This window comes from Mus musculus, chromosome 17 (genome assembly GCF_000001635.26).
Source record: "Mus musculus strain C57BL/6J chromosome 17, GRCm38.p6 C57BL/6J".
In the NCBI taxonomy this organism is placed as follows: Eukaryota; Metazoa; Chordata; class Mammalia; order Rodentia; family Muridae; genus Mus; species Mus musculus.
Window position 1 is genome coordinate 56,376,059 of NC_000083.6, and position 15,406 is coordinate 56,391,464.

Here is a 15,406-nt window from a genome sequence, read left to right on the forward strand (position 1 = left end):
CCCACCTGCTGGTGGTACTCAAAAAGGTGGGCATTTGGTGGTTCTGTCTTTAAGGAGCCCCATCTTTGGTTTTTCTTTTCTTAGTGATCTCAGGGGGGGACAGTCTCTCCCTGGTAGGGCTGCTCAGGGGAGCTGGCCTTTGTTGTTGAGCCAAGTTATTTACTAGTTCCATTTCAGTTTTTGAGACATCAAGCATGAACTTGCCTGATCCTGCCTTGGCCTTCCTAATGATGGGCCCACAGGATGGCCATGCCCAGGCCTGGGTCACCATTTACCTTTTTATTAGTGTTGCTACTACTCATGTGTATTCATGTGCACCTGTGTGCACATGTAACCCACATGTCATCTTCCTATGTGAGGCATGGTCTCCTGCCTATGGCTTCTGGGGTGCCCCATCAGCCTCCCATCTCACTTCCATTCACGACTAGCACACCCACCTTTATGTGGGTTCAGAAGGTGGGAATTCAGATCGTTGCCTGCTTTGTCTACTGGGCCATTCCTGGTCTCCCTCAGCCCCTTGCTTCTTGCTTGCTGCCCTCACTCTGCTGCCTGGGGCAGTTGTCTCCTTTTGTGACTGGACATGATACAGAGCCATGAAGCTCTGGGCTAACTCACTAAGGATGTAGTATGGGCCTGGTGATCCACTGTTGTTGGGGCCTGTCTTCAGTCTAAACGAAACACCAAGTCTGGCATGACGTGGGAAGGTGGCATGAGCCAGGGTTGAGACCCGTGTCCAGTTTTGATTGAGTAGACACCTTGCATGGCTAGAGCTGGTAGGGCTGGCACCTGCAAATTGAGCTGTGAAGGCAGGGCTGTTTCAGCCGCAGCCATGACAGGAACTGCCCAGACAGTAAAAGCAATTTCAGTCTCAGCCACATGTTCACAAACAAGCAACATTTGTGGATCGTGGTCCATGATGGCACCATTCTCCACAGTCAGACAGCAAAGTGTCAAATTAGGTGACAAGTGGTCCGAGGCATCATAGACCAGCCAGTGAAAGGGCAGAGTGGCCAGCACAGCGCTCTCCCAGGTGTGCCCACCAGCCAGGGGGGTGCATGGCCAGCTGAGGGTGGGGCCTCATGGTGGGAACTGGGGTCCAGGATTGCTGCTCCCTCCTGGTGTGGACAGAGAAGCTGTGAGGGGTGCCATGCCATGCAAGGCAAGATGGGGTCTGAGTCCCGGGGTGAGTGCCTGTCTTTCTCTTCCCCGCCAGCTGCTCCCACATGGTGGTCACAATTCCGCACCATCCTCCCCAGCCTGCATGCATAGGCTGTGTCCTTTTTGGCTTCTCTCCGTTCCCCTGGGACCTCACCTGCCCTCCCAAGTCCACAGCAGTATCAGGGAGCTGCAAGCCCTACTCCTCTCTGACCAGGGCAGAACAGGTGGTATTTTGCATTTTTAATGGCTGAAGAGGGTGCAGAGGAGCCCACAGTAAATGGTAGGCACTGGAGTTCCACCTGCATGTCCCTAAGGAACAGAGGAGCCACCAGCATAGAGTCACACAGTGCCAAGCTAGGTCCTCTCTGCAGCCTGGCACTCCTTGAGTCTCCCAGGAAGGTACTTGCTGGCTGTGGAGGTGAGAACATTAGCCCTAGCCAGCACTGTGTGCATGCATCCCCACGCCTACACCGCCTCCTTCATAAGAGACCAGGCATCCAGCTGAGCCAGCATACCTCTGGCCCTGGCAGTGGGAGGCAGAACTCAAATGCACTGGAGCTACAGGCTGACCTCTGGGCCAGGAAACAGCCCATACTGAAGTCACCAGAATCTCTAGGGAGGCAAGATGCTATAGGGTACAGGAATTTTTCTAGATTGTTCACATGTGAGCATAGACTTTGTGGGAGGCTCAGCTCAGGGGAGAGATGTGGTACTGGGGCATCTAGGTCACCCCAGGGCACAGACCCCAGAATCCTCAGGTCAACTGCAGTAACTCATGGACCCTTTGCAGAAGGCTGTCTTATGAGCCATGTCTGTTTTGACCTTTGACCTTGGCCACTATCTTTTTGGGACAGGTGCAGTATAGTCTCACAGACCTCCCCAGTAAAGTAACATGTGCTAAGGGAATATTACACAGCCATTAAAAGAGTTCTCTCTTGGGATTTGTTCTGTCTTTACTGGCAGGGAGAAGTGACCGCAGTTAAAGAGCAGATTATGGGCCGTGAGCCTCAGGTCCCACTTTTGATTGGGAAGGGAGTGTCCTTTTCTAATTTGGTTGTGTAGAGAGATAAGGACACCTGAGATGCTCATGCTAGCTTCTCTCACCCCCTCTTCTGGCTTTTCCTTCTGTGATCACAGTAGGGCAGTTGAGAGTGGCCTTGCTCATGTGAGTGTCTTGTCCATGTGCAGCATCCGTTGTTGCCAACGGTCTTGTTGGTTCAGTTTTGAGATGAGAGTTAAGGCTAACCAAATGGCAGGAGGATCAGGAGTTCAGAACCATCTTTGGTTACAGGCATCCTTGAGTTTGAGGGCAGCCTGGGTTACCTCAAAACAAAACAAAACAAAGCCCCACAGACCTGTGTCGGGCTTGGGCCCCTCATGGGCTCTTCTCCTCTCTTGACAACATTTGTCCTTCCAGAGTTTCCTGAGCTGTGCGTGGTGCACACATGGAATCTCAGCATCCAAGAAGCTAAGGCAGGATTGCTGCAAGGTTGGTCACAGCCTAGGCTACAGGGCATGATCCTATCTCAGAAGCAAAAGAATCAGAGATGAGAAATCCAGAAAATTCAGCCACCCAGCTGTGTCACTTTCCATCCCACATGTATAGCAAGGGCCGTGAATGAGCTTGGGGCTAGCTAGGGTGAACACTCTCTTAAGTCTCAGGCAGTCAGGCATTCCCACATGATCCCCGTAGACATGGTTCATTCCTTGCTCTGTGAAGTCAGCACCCTCCATGGAATGGTAACTCTGGGCTGACAGACAGGAACAGAGAGGCCAAGCAACTTTGCCAATGGTACCCAGCAGGTGCCATGTCCAGCATACCCTCCAGGTTCCTGGCCTGTTCAGTAGACCTATGTGCAGATGTGGTGTGAGCTTCTGGGAATGCACCAGGTCAGCCCTTCCTTCTTAAGAGTTTTCCAGGTGTGATAACATGGGCAGGCTCGAGGCACAGTCTGCCTGCCTGCCCACCAGCCTGCTTTTCACAGGCTGGAGCAATTCTCCACAGGTCACTAACTAGATCAAAGGGGTTCTCTTAGCGAGGGGGCGCCTCCTGTACAGCCCTGCCTGTCACTGGCTGCTGCATCAGCCTTTGCAAGTCACAGGCCACACACACAGTGTGGGAAGCTCAGCCCTGGTCCACACTGCAGGGAAGGGTCTCATCACGACCCCACCAGGCTGAGCTGTGGTGAGACCAGGGTGTGATTGAGAGCCTGGCTCTAGCTGCACGTTCAGCAGCTTCTCTGTCCCCTTGCCATTTCTGTGGCCAGATGCCAGTCTTCCCAGAAATACGACACTGGAGTTGGAGGGAAAGTCTGGAGGTAGCCTCCTCTTTGCATATCGTCATGCCCTTGTGGTAGACTGGTAGCAGCAGGCCCTCAGCACAGATTAATGACCAGGTAAGAACTGGCAGCCTTGTTTCCTGCTGTGGGTGACAGTTAGTTGCAGGCTGAGAGGCATAAGGCTGGCCTGAAACTGCAGTCACAGGGTCTGAGGTCGTGCCACCAGCTGGTCATTTGCTCCACTGGCCCCTGATCTATGCTGTGGCAGGGCTGTATGCACATGATGGCTATTGTGAAGTGTGTTCCTCCTCCATCCCTGTCTCATGACTTCTGCGCTATGAGTCCCAGAAGGCCAGTGGGAGCACAGAGGGTCCTGTGTAAGGCTGACACAGCCTTCTTGTGGTACAGCTGGCCACTGTTAGGTAGAGGGAAGATCTAGAAAGGTAGCCTAGCATGAGTTCCCCAGCACAATACATGGTCTTGGCGTTCTCTGTGGGGTATCCTAGCCTTGTACCCCATGTCAGAAGCCCCAACAGCCCTGGTGGCAACAGTGTTCTTAAGTATCATGTAAGGTCTTTGGTGGAGGAGGTACATGCTGATAACCCCCTGCCCCCTGCCACTGACTCCCCAGTAGGTTAAGTGAAGAGTACATCATGGACACCCCACATTATGTAGCCTGTGCATTACAATCTTGTCCCAATTTCCCTATGAGTAAACTGGGGCTCCAGGGGTTCCCATGGTAAGGGGTGCTGGGAAGTTGTGGGCTGCCCCAGAAGGCCATGATGGTCACACTGAGGTTTGCACAAAGCAGGGACTGACAGGACCCAGACAAAGAGCACCGTCAGGGGAGAAGACAGTCTAGTGCTGCCAGCTCCCTGCCACTCAGGACAAGTGGCCTCTGTGCCAAGAGGGGTGAGGTGGGTGTTGTCATGGGTACAGTGCCACACAAGGGGCATCATGACACCAGAGACTGCTGAGGGGCACAGGCCCCACCAGGCAGCACTGTGAGCTGGCGCCTAATCATCCTGTGCACAGTCCCTCTGGCTCCCTAATGAACTGGCTGCCGTTGCAGCGCTGGCAATCGTAGCAGAAATGGGCCAAGCCGCAGCTAGAGTTCTGTGCTGTAACCCTTAGTGGGCCAGAGTGTCTCCCTCAAACAGATGGCTCTTCAAAAATGTCCCTTCAATCATTGAGCTTGCCTTCCTCTGCTATGGGACTGGTGCACTTCTGTCACCCTAACACTCAGGACGCCGAGACAGGAAGATTGCCCCAAGTTTGAGGTCAGCCTTTTTAAAAGGTATTTCTGACATGGAAAGCTATGGTAGCATTGAAAAAGGGTGTGCATAGCCACAGCCAGCTGGTATGGTACTGTGGTTTAGCAAGGTCCACTTTTAAGAACTGACAAACCAGGCCTGAGCCAGGCATCCAGAGGACCCACTGTGGCCCAGTCTTCATCAGGTCAGCAGGGTTGATCAGCACCCCTCCTGCAGCCTGTAGTGTGCCCCTACCCTGGCTCCTAGACCCCAGGCCTGGTCACGTCTACATAGAAGGGATGTGGTGCAGACCTGGGTGTAGGGGCAGTCATATCTGAATATGTCCAGCCATGGGTGACCATGTTGGTGAGCTGGGGACAATGTTGTTGTCCCCTCTAGGACATGCCCTACCCTTACCAAATTCTAGCCGCTCCAGCAACAGGCTGTGTTCCGCCCTGGTTCCTATGCCATGACTGAGAGTTGTCCCTGCCACACTGGTGAGAGCAGGAGAGTCCCTGCAGTAACATGCTATCCGGTTTGGTGGTTTTATTGAGCTGTGTTTTAATCATCTCCTCTCCAGCTATTGCCTCCCCCAGCTCACTGTTTCGCATGAGCGGGTTCTGGTGTAACCAAGCCTGTCAAAAGAACACAGCCTCCAACCAGAGCTCAGAGCTCACAGAAGATCCTGGGAACCCAGGTGGCCTCACTGCTGTGCACCCAGCCTGACTCTGAGTGAGGCAGAGGGAACAGATTCAAAGTGTGGGAGCCCCAGGGACAGGGTCGCAATTGAGGCAGAACCTTTGTGCCTGACACAGCCCTAAAGGAGCCAGGAAGTCAAGGGCTTGCAACTCTCAGCAGAGCTGGAATAAGCATGTATGCACCCTACTACAAATGAGACACCTCCCAGCAGTCTTCAATCTCTAGAAATGCATGGTATACAGGCACAGTCTGTTAATGGGGATGACCCTGGGCCCAGGGGCATTGGGGCAAGGTTTAGCTAGGCACAGAGCCCTGGTCCAGCACCACAAGGGAAGTATGGGGCCTTTGTCCCGTGTTTGCCAGCCACACTCCAGTGTTTCAACTTCATTAGACAAGCACTTCTGTGACTTGGGTAGCCTTGAACGACATGTCACCTTCGTGTCTCTGAGGATCTCATTGACCTGGCTAGGCTCCTGATAGTCAGTGACGTAGAAGGATCTGAGATGGACAATTGGTCTCCATCAGGATCTGTGTAGGGAAGTGGATAGTGACACAGACAGGCAGGAGTAGGTCACATACTTTGAGGAGTACCAGTACCTAGGAGTGAGGGCCACCCAAGGAAGCAGGTGCTGCTGTCAACACAGGTGGGGTCTCTTACACAGAAGCACATTAAAGGTGTCTGTGCCATGTGCAGCCACACTAAGCTCTGGACCGCCACACAGCTCGAGGAGGTATTCTACATTACCTTAGGCTGCAGAGTGACTCCATGGCTGCAGCAGGACGCAGAGTGATGGCTGCAGGATGCCATCTGTTCACAAAGTAAGACAAGGTAGCCTGTGTAGGGAGGTGGGCGCCATGGACTCCCTAACCTCTGTATGCAGAATTGCAAGCTGGTCCAGGTGGGCTGTCCAAGCTTGGCTCCAGGTTGGGAAGCACGTGGCAGCTCATTCCTCTGGGCCAGTCTGTGCTTAATGTGCACACTGCAGATTCTAACTCTTCTTTGCCTGTGAGTTCTGCTGGGCAAGAAAGACCGGACTGCTAGCCAAGGGGCAGCTACAAGCCCCTTGGGCACTATGCTAGGCTACTTGATGGGCCACCCTGTTGGGTGGTCAGGAGAGCAGCACAGCTCTGCATGCCTGTGCCCACTTTCTCCTGGGTAGTTACAGAGGCTTCTCAGAGTGGAGCTGAGAGTAGTAGGGTTGGCAGCGGCAGGTATAGTGTCACTTCTTTCTGGCTACTTCCTGGTGATGACGGAGAGGGACAGGAAGCAGAAGTGAGGTTCTCAGGCTCTACGGGCAAATGTCCCTCTCTTTCATGACCCAGCAGAGGAGAGCAGCCTTCCCTGCATTCCCGACGGCACTGCTGTGTCCTGTGTTTCAGTGTGAGTGTGGAAGCCCCTCCCCCAGAGTTGGCACGAGGCAACAAGACATCAGCTTTTAGAGGACTGGGGACCTGCAGGTGGCTTTGGGGTCTTGCACGCAGGAAGTATTCCTGGCCCCATCCCTGCTTCCCTGCTCGAGACCCCAGCACACAGGAGGGGTGGTAATTGCAACCTTTGTGGACAATGCCACACCCCTGTGACCTCTGACCAGGGCCTCTCGAGGCAATCAGGCAGGCTCCTGGTAACCAACCGGGGATTTGGTTCTGCACTGCTAACGCCTGTGCCATGTTTAAGCTGGATGCAGTTCTGTGCTGTGCACTCTCCCAGCTGCAGCTGTTCTGTACGCCGTGGATAGCACCAGCTCTGCCGTCACTTGCTGTGTTGATCACCCTAAGACAGTGGCAAGTAGGAACACTGATGGTAACTCCAGCTAGTCATGTGTGACAGCTGTCTCAGCTTATGCTCAGCCTAGGCTATTTCTATAAGTCTGTGACAGACTATAGACCATGCTTAAGACTCCATTGCAGCCTCGGGGAAGGAGCCCGAGGGGAGCCTTCCCTTGCATTGTCCCCAAGCCCCATTCTGAGGCAGACTCAGCAGGTGGACATGTCCAGGTCAGTGGCTGGGGAGTATTCCTGGCCTTCCCAGAGGTGCTTGATGGTATGGATGCCTTGGTAGGACTGTCTTATTGTCACCTGGGTGTCCTATTGGTATGCTGGCATTCAGGGATGGTGTGAAAAGGAAGCTGCTGCCAGGCGTGGTGGTGCACACCTTTAATCCCAGCACTTGGGAGGCAGAGGCAGGCGAATTTCTGAGTTCAAGGCCAGCCTGGTCTACAGAGTGAGTTCCAGGACAGCCAGGGCTACACAGAGAAACCCTGTCTCAAAAAACCAAAAGAAAGAAAGGAAGGAAGGAAGGAAGGAAGGAAGGAAGGAAGGAAGGAAGGAAGGAAGGAAGGAAAGAAAAGAAAGAAAGAAAGAAAGAGAGAGAGAGAGAGAGAAAGAAAGAAAAAAAGAAAGAAAGAAAGAAAGAAAGAAAGAAAGAAAGAAAAGAAAAGAAAAGAAAAGAAAAGAAAAGAAAAGAAAAGAAAAGAAAAGAAAGAAAGGAAAGAAAGCTGCCGCAGGCGGAAGTTCCTGTGCCTCAGGTTCTGGAAGGTTCTCAGCAAACTGCACTGAGTATGGGCTCATGGGGTGCATCTGCAGTCCCTAGGCTGTGCTATGCAGTGCCACCATGGACTTGCAAATGTGCTGCCACCCTGGCACTTGAGGTCAGAGCCCTGGGTGTCAGGCCATTGGAATGCGGGTACAGGGTGCAGAGCCTTACAGGTGGTTGGTACAGGTCCTCTTGGCAGCCTCAGTGGAAGTGTGAGGTGTCTGTGCCATTGCGTTGTTCGTCCTTTGTCCCAGGACACCCTCAAGCCTATCTGCTGATGAGCTAAGCTAGTGCCAACGACTTCGGTGAGTGGTGCCACCCGGGCCCCTCAAGGACCCCCCTTTGCTATCAGGCATCTTCAGAGCTTACTAATCCCCAGCGGGGATAACACCTTTCCATCACAGGCTGGGCTCACTAGAAAGGGCCGTGACCACCTCAGAATCCCAGGTGGCAGTAGGACACCCAAGTGACAGCTGCCCACCAAGGAGGGAGTCTAAATTGCACTGATGGGTGAGTCCTCAAGAAGCTCTGTCCTCAAGAAGTAATGAAGTCTGAGGCAGCACCTCCTCTGGAGGGGCTTGGCCTTAGTGGCCCGACTGCTTTCCTTCTTTGTGGCTTAGGGTGTGACTTCGTTCTGTAAGGGTAGGGTGATACCCAGCCCTGAGAAGGCTCCAGCATGCAAGGGTCAAGTCAGATCCTCTGCAGAGATAAATCTTTACCCCTTAGGAAGAGAGTGACACCACAGTGGAGAACTGCCTGCTATCTCATGTGCTGGTGCTACTAAGCTGCTGTAGCCAGCTGCAGAATCCTGGGCAGCTGCTTGGGCCTCACCTAGAAGATGGACCAAGCCTTCCCTGTGGCTGAGCTGTCAGATCACCTTACCACCCTCCTCCGGACCATGTGTTAGATCCACCAGGCTGCTGCTCCCAGACCCTGCCCAAAACATTTGCTTTTGGCCACACACTCCCCATGTCTGCAGAGCTCACGTGGGGTATGTAAAGGCCACTGTCATTGCAAGGCCAGCCGGTACTGGCAGCTCTGTCCTGGCCACTGGTGCTGGCTTCAGCAGTGTGGGGCCCATGGGAGCACTCAGGTGCTTTTGCTAATTACTGACGGCAAAGTCATGGCTGAGCCATTTGGCACAGATCCCTTAATCTGCAGTTGATGAGGACTCAGTGAGGCCAGGCTCAGGAACACACAACTTGGGCACCATCTGCGGCCACTGCTGACTGATCAAGTCCCTGCACAGACGCTATCTTGCACATTCCCATTAAGCAAGTTGAGTTTGCTTGAAATCGCTCACCCATAAATACCCCCTCTCACTCAGTTTACTGGACCCAGACAGATTCCCAGTGCCTTCCCCTCCAGCAAAGAGGGGTGGGAGCTACAGGACATTCCCTCATGTACCAGGACCAGCCTTGCTGAGGCTTCCTCAGTAGAATGGGGAAGCCAGGAAGGGCTCACCATACCCACCTCTGTTTTCTTCCTCTCCATTAAGGGCATTCTAGATGGAGTCATAGCTGCTGTAGAATGGGAGCAGTGAGCTCACAGTGGGCTTAGGAGCGTACCACCCTATCTGCAGCATCACAGCCTGCAGCCCCCTCAGGAGAAGAGACGCAAGAGTATCTCAGCCACCATGTCACTCTGGCCCAACTTGTTCTGTGACACAGTTGTCATGTTGCTTGAGAGGCCTGTGCCCTCCAGGCCAGGAGGGAGACTGGCTCAGGAGTGTCCAACCTAGGTGATGAACACTAGGCACTGGCTGCTCCCTAGCTTGTCTGGATTTGCCAGACCCAGGCTTGCATCTTCTAGGTAGGCCCTTTAGATGGCAGCCAGACTACCTGGTCCTGGGTGATTGATGTATAAAGACCATGTTGCCTTCTGGGAATGATGCCATGTCCATCTTCCCTCTCTTCTCACTGGGCAAGGCTGGGCATCCACTCATCAGTGGGCATTCCCTCTGGGGGTCTTTGGGTCTGGCCTACCTGTGGTGAGGCCAGAGAGGGGCCTGAACTAGCAGTCTCATCTCATACTGGGCTGTGTCCGCAGCGTGGGAGGCAGGTGCCTGGTGTGAGACTCAGTGCCTCTGCGTGTTTCCACAGTGTACATGTCGAAAGGACATGGTCAAGATCTCCATGGACGTGTTTGTACGCATCCTGCAGCCCGAACGCTATGAGCAATGGAAGCAAGGCCGTGACCTCACAGTGCTGGACCACACGAGGCCCACAGCCCTGAGCAGTCCTGAGCTCAGCTCCTGGAGTGCCTCGCGCACCTCCATCAAGGCCAAGCTCCTGCGCAGGTGAGTGGCTGCCCCCAGTGCCCTCCCTCTCCCTCCACTCTCTTACTTATTTCTGCTTCTATAACAGGAGTTGTCTGGTCATCCCAGGCAGAGCCTCAGACCCTTTCCCCGGGCATCTGAATGCTTGCTGCTACTTACTTGGTGATGTAATCCTGGTACCCTTGCATTTCAGAGAGCTGGCAGGTCCCCTGCAAGCATTCATAGGGCCAAGCCAATACCAGATGCCCTGCTCCTAAGGATGAGTGGACCGTACTGCCCTGCTCCTTACAGTAGTGTGATCGATCACCCATAGTGCCCATGTCCCTAGTTAGAGGTGGCAGTGTAGGTAACAGGTTTGGGGAGGAACCTGACTCCATTTTCTAAGAGGGAGACCTACATGGCTAGGCTCAGCCCCTCACTCCAGGTGTCCATCCTACTCCTTGCCTCCTGCAACTCCTCAGGGTTTGAGATTCTAAGAGGCCAAGGATAGCCCTCAGAGCTGAACATGAGCCACAGCTATGAGACTTCATAGAACTCAGGTGTCAGCTGGGCATGGTGGCACATGCCTTTAATCCCAGCACTCGGGAGGCAGAGGCAGGCGGATTTCTGAGTTCGAGGCCAACCTGGTCTACAAAGTGAATTCCAGGACAGCCAGGGCTATACAGAGAAACCCTGTCTCAAAAAACCAGAAAAAAAAAAAAAAAAAAAAAAAAAGAACTCGGGTGTCTGCCTGTGAAGGACCAGGGAGGTCCAAGAACTCTGCACCCAGCAGGCCAGGCTATGACCACCACTCAGAAGCCAACAGTGTTGACAAGGCCTTGCATAGGAACATACCTGCTGCCTTGACCTGTAGACACTGCTGTTAGGATCCTGATGGCTTTGAAATATTGCAGAATCTGTGGTATCTTCTGGAACCAGCTGCAGCCTCAGCACACATTGGCTGTGCCAGGCAGCCTGCCACCTTCCATTCCTGACGAGTTCAGGGGTTCTTTGTCTAGCCCAGGGGTCGGTGCTGGCTGGGCCTTGGCCCTGGCCATAGGGTCCTGCTCTGCAGGCAGGCCATGGGCACTGTCTAGGACAGTCAGACTGTGGTCTAAAGCCTTCCCTCCTCACCACGTTCTCTTCTACACTGTTGCATATGCTGCAGTCTTACCCACTGTTTCCTGCTTTATGTCTTCTCCTGGTGAGCAGTCTGTGGTTCTCGATCATTCTTCAGGGTCTTCATTGCTCAAGTTCTAAGACAGGCAAAGGCACTTGCAGTAGTGGTTCTGTGCAGCCTGGTTTTGATGGCCCGAGATGTGGTACATGCCCATGGGTCCTCACCTGGCTTCAGTAGGCAATCCTCAGAGCTTCCAGAGAGAGCAGGCACCCAGCTAAAGGCTGCAGAGCGAGCTTTTGTGGCCTGTGGTCCCGTCCCAGGATCTCCTCCCAGGGTCCCCCAGCCAGACTGCCTGCTGGACTCAGGGGAAGAAAGATAGGCTGGCAGCTCCTCAGGACGCATGGAAAGCTGCAGGACTGCGGAAGGCTCACCTTGCTAGAGGCATCGTGATGTGTGCCACCTGGAACAGGGCCAGGGTTGCTAGGGTCATCAGTGTGGAACTGGTGACAAGCTGCTTAGTGGGTAGGAGTGGGGCGAGAGCACCTGGAGATGGCAGGAAGCAGTAAATCACCCAATAGGAGAGGGTCTGAAGCAGACTGCAGTCCCAGGAGCCCTGCCCCAGCTATGGCTCACACAGATGCAAGGGCATAGAGTGCTCTGGCTGTCTGAAGAGAAGCTGCTATAGAAGGGTGGCCATGTCTGTGTCTGGCCTCGGGAAGAGGTCTTAATGTGGGGGTATGAAAGGACTGGGCTGGGCTTGTTCTTATAACAGCATCAGCAAGGCTATTCTTTGATGTACAGTGGCCCTCCCTGCTCTGGATGGGTGCAGCATATTCGTGTGAGTCCCAAGTTCCTTATTTTCTGGTATGGGGCACAGATGGACCCTTAAGATGGCTTTCCTGTGACTGTGGGAACCTGGCAGACTAGCTGGCATGTTCAGCTGTAAATGGTGCTGTGCGCAGCCCCGGCTGTCCCAGTCTGCTTGTGCAAGGGCTGGGCAGGCCCCTGATGCAGCCTCCAGTCCCAGCTCATAATAGGGTCAGGACAGTGACTGAGTCAGGGTTACTCAGGAAACTGTAGCCAGGAGGGTTGGTAGCAGCCTGTGAGCGTTGTCTGGAGCTGGAGCCATTGAAAGCAACCTTAGACCTTGGGGGAACAGTTGGAGGTTGAGCCACCAAACTTCCTGACTTGGTGTATTCCAGTCACCCTGTTGCTGGGGCTGCCTACCCCAAGGCATAGACTGTCCCTGGTTCCGAGGCCCTGTGTCCCCAGCCCCTTCTTTCTCTCCTCTGTCAATACTTCCCACCCCTCCTGCCTGTTCTGCAGTCCATCCTCCTGCAGCCACTGTTTGTGCACACCTTCCCTCTCTCTTCGTCCTCGGAATGCTACCTGCTTGCCTGCTGGTCATCTTGTGAGGCTCATATATTCACCGAGGGATCCTGCCCTGGTCGGGGGTGTTTCAGCCACAGACATGAGGGAGAGGAGGGCATGCCATGGCCAGAACCACAGAGGCCAATGCCTAGGGCCAGATATGCTGCAAAGCATTCCAGCTCTTCTGGGCCACGGAGGGGCTGGGATGGGTGAGGGCTATGGGCTGGAGCTGCCAGGGACGCAGCTGCAGGAAGTCATTCTCCCTTACCAGTTGAAACAGCTTTAGGGGAGGTCCTGCCTGTGCCCTTGTTGCACCTGCTGAGCCTATCGCCTCATTCAGTGAGGCTAAGCCCTGCAGCCTTGAGTTGTATCCTGTGTCAGGGCTGGTTTGTTGGTGCCAGGGACCATCCTTGCTGCCAGGAGGGTGGCACCTTGCTATGCTCAGGCTGAGTTCAGGGCTTGAGAGCCCTATGAGGAGGGTATAGAGAGGGCACGGAAGCCAGAGGAAAACCCAAAAATTTACATTCTAGACAAATTAGTGTGAAGGAGAGCAGACCCTGGAGAAAGGCTGAGGAGGAGAGGAGGCGGGAGCCGACCAGGAGGCCAGGGCCGGCGTAAGTGATCTCCCTCGCATCGCCCCCAGCATTCTGCCCATCCTGTGCCACCATCACCTGCTTCACCCCAGCCCAGCTCCTCACCCTGCCCACCCTAGACTGCGTCTGTTTCCTCTCCTGCCTGACCAGTGCCCTCCTCCAGGTCACACCGGAGACGGAGCCAGCCCAAGAAGTCAAAACCTGAAGAGTCCAGGTCTCCAGGGGAAGCCACGGCTGGGGTATCTACTCTGGATGAGGCCAGGGGCTGCTCCCGAGGAGAGGCCATGCCTGAGGACGAGGAGGAGGAGGAGCTGCTACCTTCACAGGGCCATGAGGCCGAGGGTGTGGAAGGTCGGTGCTGTGTACTTGCAGCATGAAGTTTGGGTCCCTTCGGTCCTGCTCCTGCTAGCCACATTACACCGTGAGGTGCCTATGCACATGGGGACCTTGAGCGCAGTCTGGCACCGTGTCCCAGCTTTCTTGTGCTGCACAGGCATGCCTCACTCCTGCTGCTAGCATCCACTCAGTTGTAGCCTTGTGCCCAGGTAGGGTGGGGCCATGAGGCCTTTGGCCTTTCTGCAGTGTGAGGCAGTGGTAAGAGGCCACAACATCTCAGATTTGCACTGGCTGCTAGGGGGAGTTACAGACAAGAGAACTGTCCACAGCACACCATGACAGAGTCTTCCTGCCCAGAAAAGCCAAATGATGGAAAGCAGGGTGGCCACGATGTAATGTGACCAGAGACAGAGTGACTCCTGTGGCTGAGGGCAAGGCCACACATGTCCAGAGACTCAGGGCCTGTAAGTGCTGTGGATAAGCCAGGCCACAGGGTGAATCGTGGCTCCCACCAGCCAGTCAGAGCCAGCTATACAGGGAGTTCAGACAGATAACAGCCAAGAAGAAACTGATGGCCACAGCTCCAGGGAGCTCCAAACTGGATGCTTGAGTGGGGCTGGAGTGTGGAGGTCAGGTGCCTGCTGACATGCAGAAGGCCCTGAGGTCATCATGGTATAAGTGGATCCATAGGAGCTGCAGGCAGGAATGATGCCAATATCCACAAACATACAGAGAAGCCATAGGAAGTAGGTGGCATACCGAGGGTCTAGCCTGGGCTCCCTCTTTTGCCTCCCACACTGGCTTGTGAGCTTCCTGTTGCCATGTGATCAGTTATGGGATCTTGGTACCTTGAAGTATGTTTATTCCCTTGGAACTGGTGTCAGGTAAAGCCCTTCCTCCTTCCTGACTATGGTGTGAGGGAGCAAAGTGTCTCCTCGACTCACCCAGTCTGTCTGCTTCTCATCCTGCATCCTCAGAGGATCCCATGTGACCTCAGAGTCCTTGGCTCTATTTATACAGTCCCTTCTGCTGTGGGAGGTGACAAGGCCCCAGGGGCAAGACGTGGCTGTTGTTGGGGGCCCCCACTGTCTGCTGCTGACTTAAGATTCTCCTTGACCTCGACCTTGTCAGCTTTAAGTGGAAGCAGTGTCCTTCCCTGTAGCAGGTGGCATTTTTCTGAGGACATGGATGATGGTTAGTATGTCTGATGTTATCTGAGGTCTCCTCCTCAGAGAGCAGAAAGAGCAGTCACCAGGCAGGTGGTTACTGGAGCAGATGGAAATGGCCAGGTTCCTGATGTACCCCAGCAGTCAAAGGTGTCCACAAGAACCACACCAGGCCATTGCTACATAGCTCAGCTTGCCACATGCTTGGCCCTCCATTTTCAGGGGCTGCTGCCCACTTCTGGGATGGAGGATGGAATGCCTCCACTCTGAACAGGAGCTTCTTGGCTAGGGTTGCCAGGGCATTCCAGTAGACTTGGGACCACCAAGGACGGTGACAGACTGGCAGGATTGGTGTGCCTCTTGGAAAAGAACTCAAATGACACTCAGGATATCCCCTCTGATGGGTGTGAGGAAGCAGCTAGCATCACTAGCTTCACAGGTGTATTGCCACCAGAGCCCTGTGTGTCACAGGCACCTGCTGTGACCATGTGTGGCAAGATCACAACCATCAGTCAGTTCTGAAGATGTGGCTTATGTGTGGGCCTTTGGGTGACATCTCCCAGGCTGAGGGATCCAAAGGTCTGCAGATTGCAGCTAACATTTGGCCAGCATATAAGATTCAGGAGTGGTGTGTCCCAAAG

At 54.2% G+C, this 15,406-nt stretch overlaps 1 protein-coding gene and 1 long non-coding RNA gene across 19 annotated transcripts in view; one reads left to right on the plus strand and one right to left on the minus strand.

Moving 5' to 3' along the window:
- Kdm4b (lysine (K)-specific demethylase 4B) overlaps positions 1–15,406 on the plus strand; it is a 77,805-nt gene that overhangs the window by 50,089 nt on the left and 12,310 nt on the right. For 11 of the 17 annotated variants that reach the window (XM_006523896.2, XM_006523894.2, XM_006523895.2 and 8 more), the window contains 3 exons: positions 10,025–10,221; positions 13,201–13,284; positions 13,427–13,614. In XM_006523896.2, coding sequence (XP_006523959.1) covers positions 10,025–10,221; positions 13,201–13,284; positions 13,427–13,614 — 469 coding nt within the window. The remainder of the gene's footprint in view (positions 1–10,024; positions 10,222–13,200; positions 13,285–13,426; positions 13,615–15,406) is intronic. The other 6 variants (XM_017317354.2, XM_017317353.1, XM_017317355.1 and 3 more) reach the window with 1 other exon arrangement.
- Gm32715 lies at positions 125–12,598 on the minus strand. Of its 2 annotated transcripts, none has more exons than XR_003952227.1 (3): positions 11,524–12,598; positions 11,035–11,435; positions 125–6,402 (listed from the first exon to the last, which is right to left on the minus strand). It is a non-coding gene; the product is annotated as a predicted gene, 32715 (long non-coding RNA). The 2 variants fall into 2 exon arrangements; XR_003952228.1 differs by having other exon boundaries at positions 11,035–11,580; positions 11,731–12,565.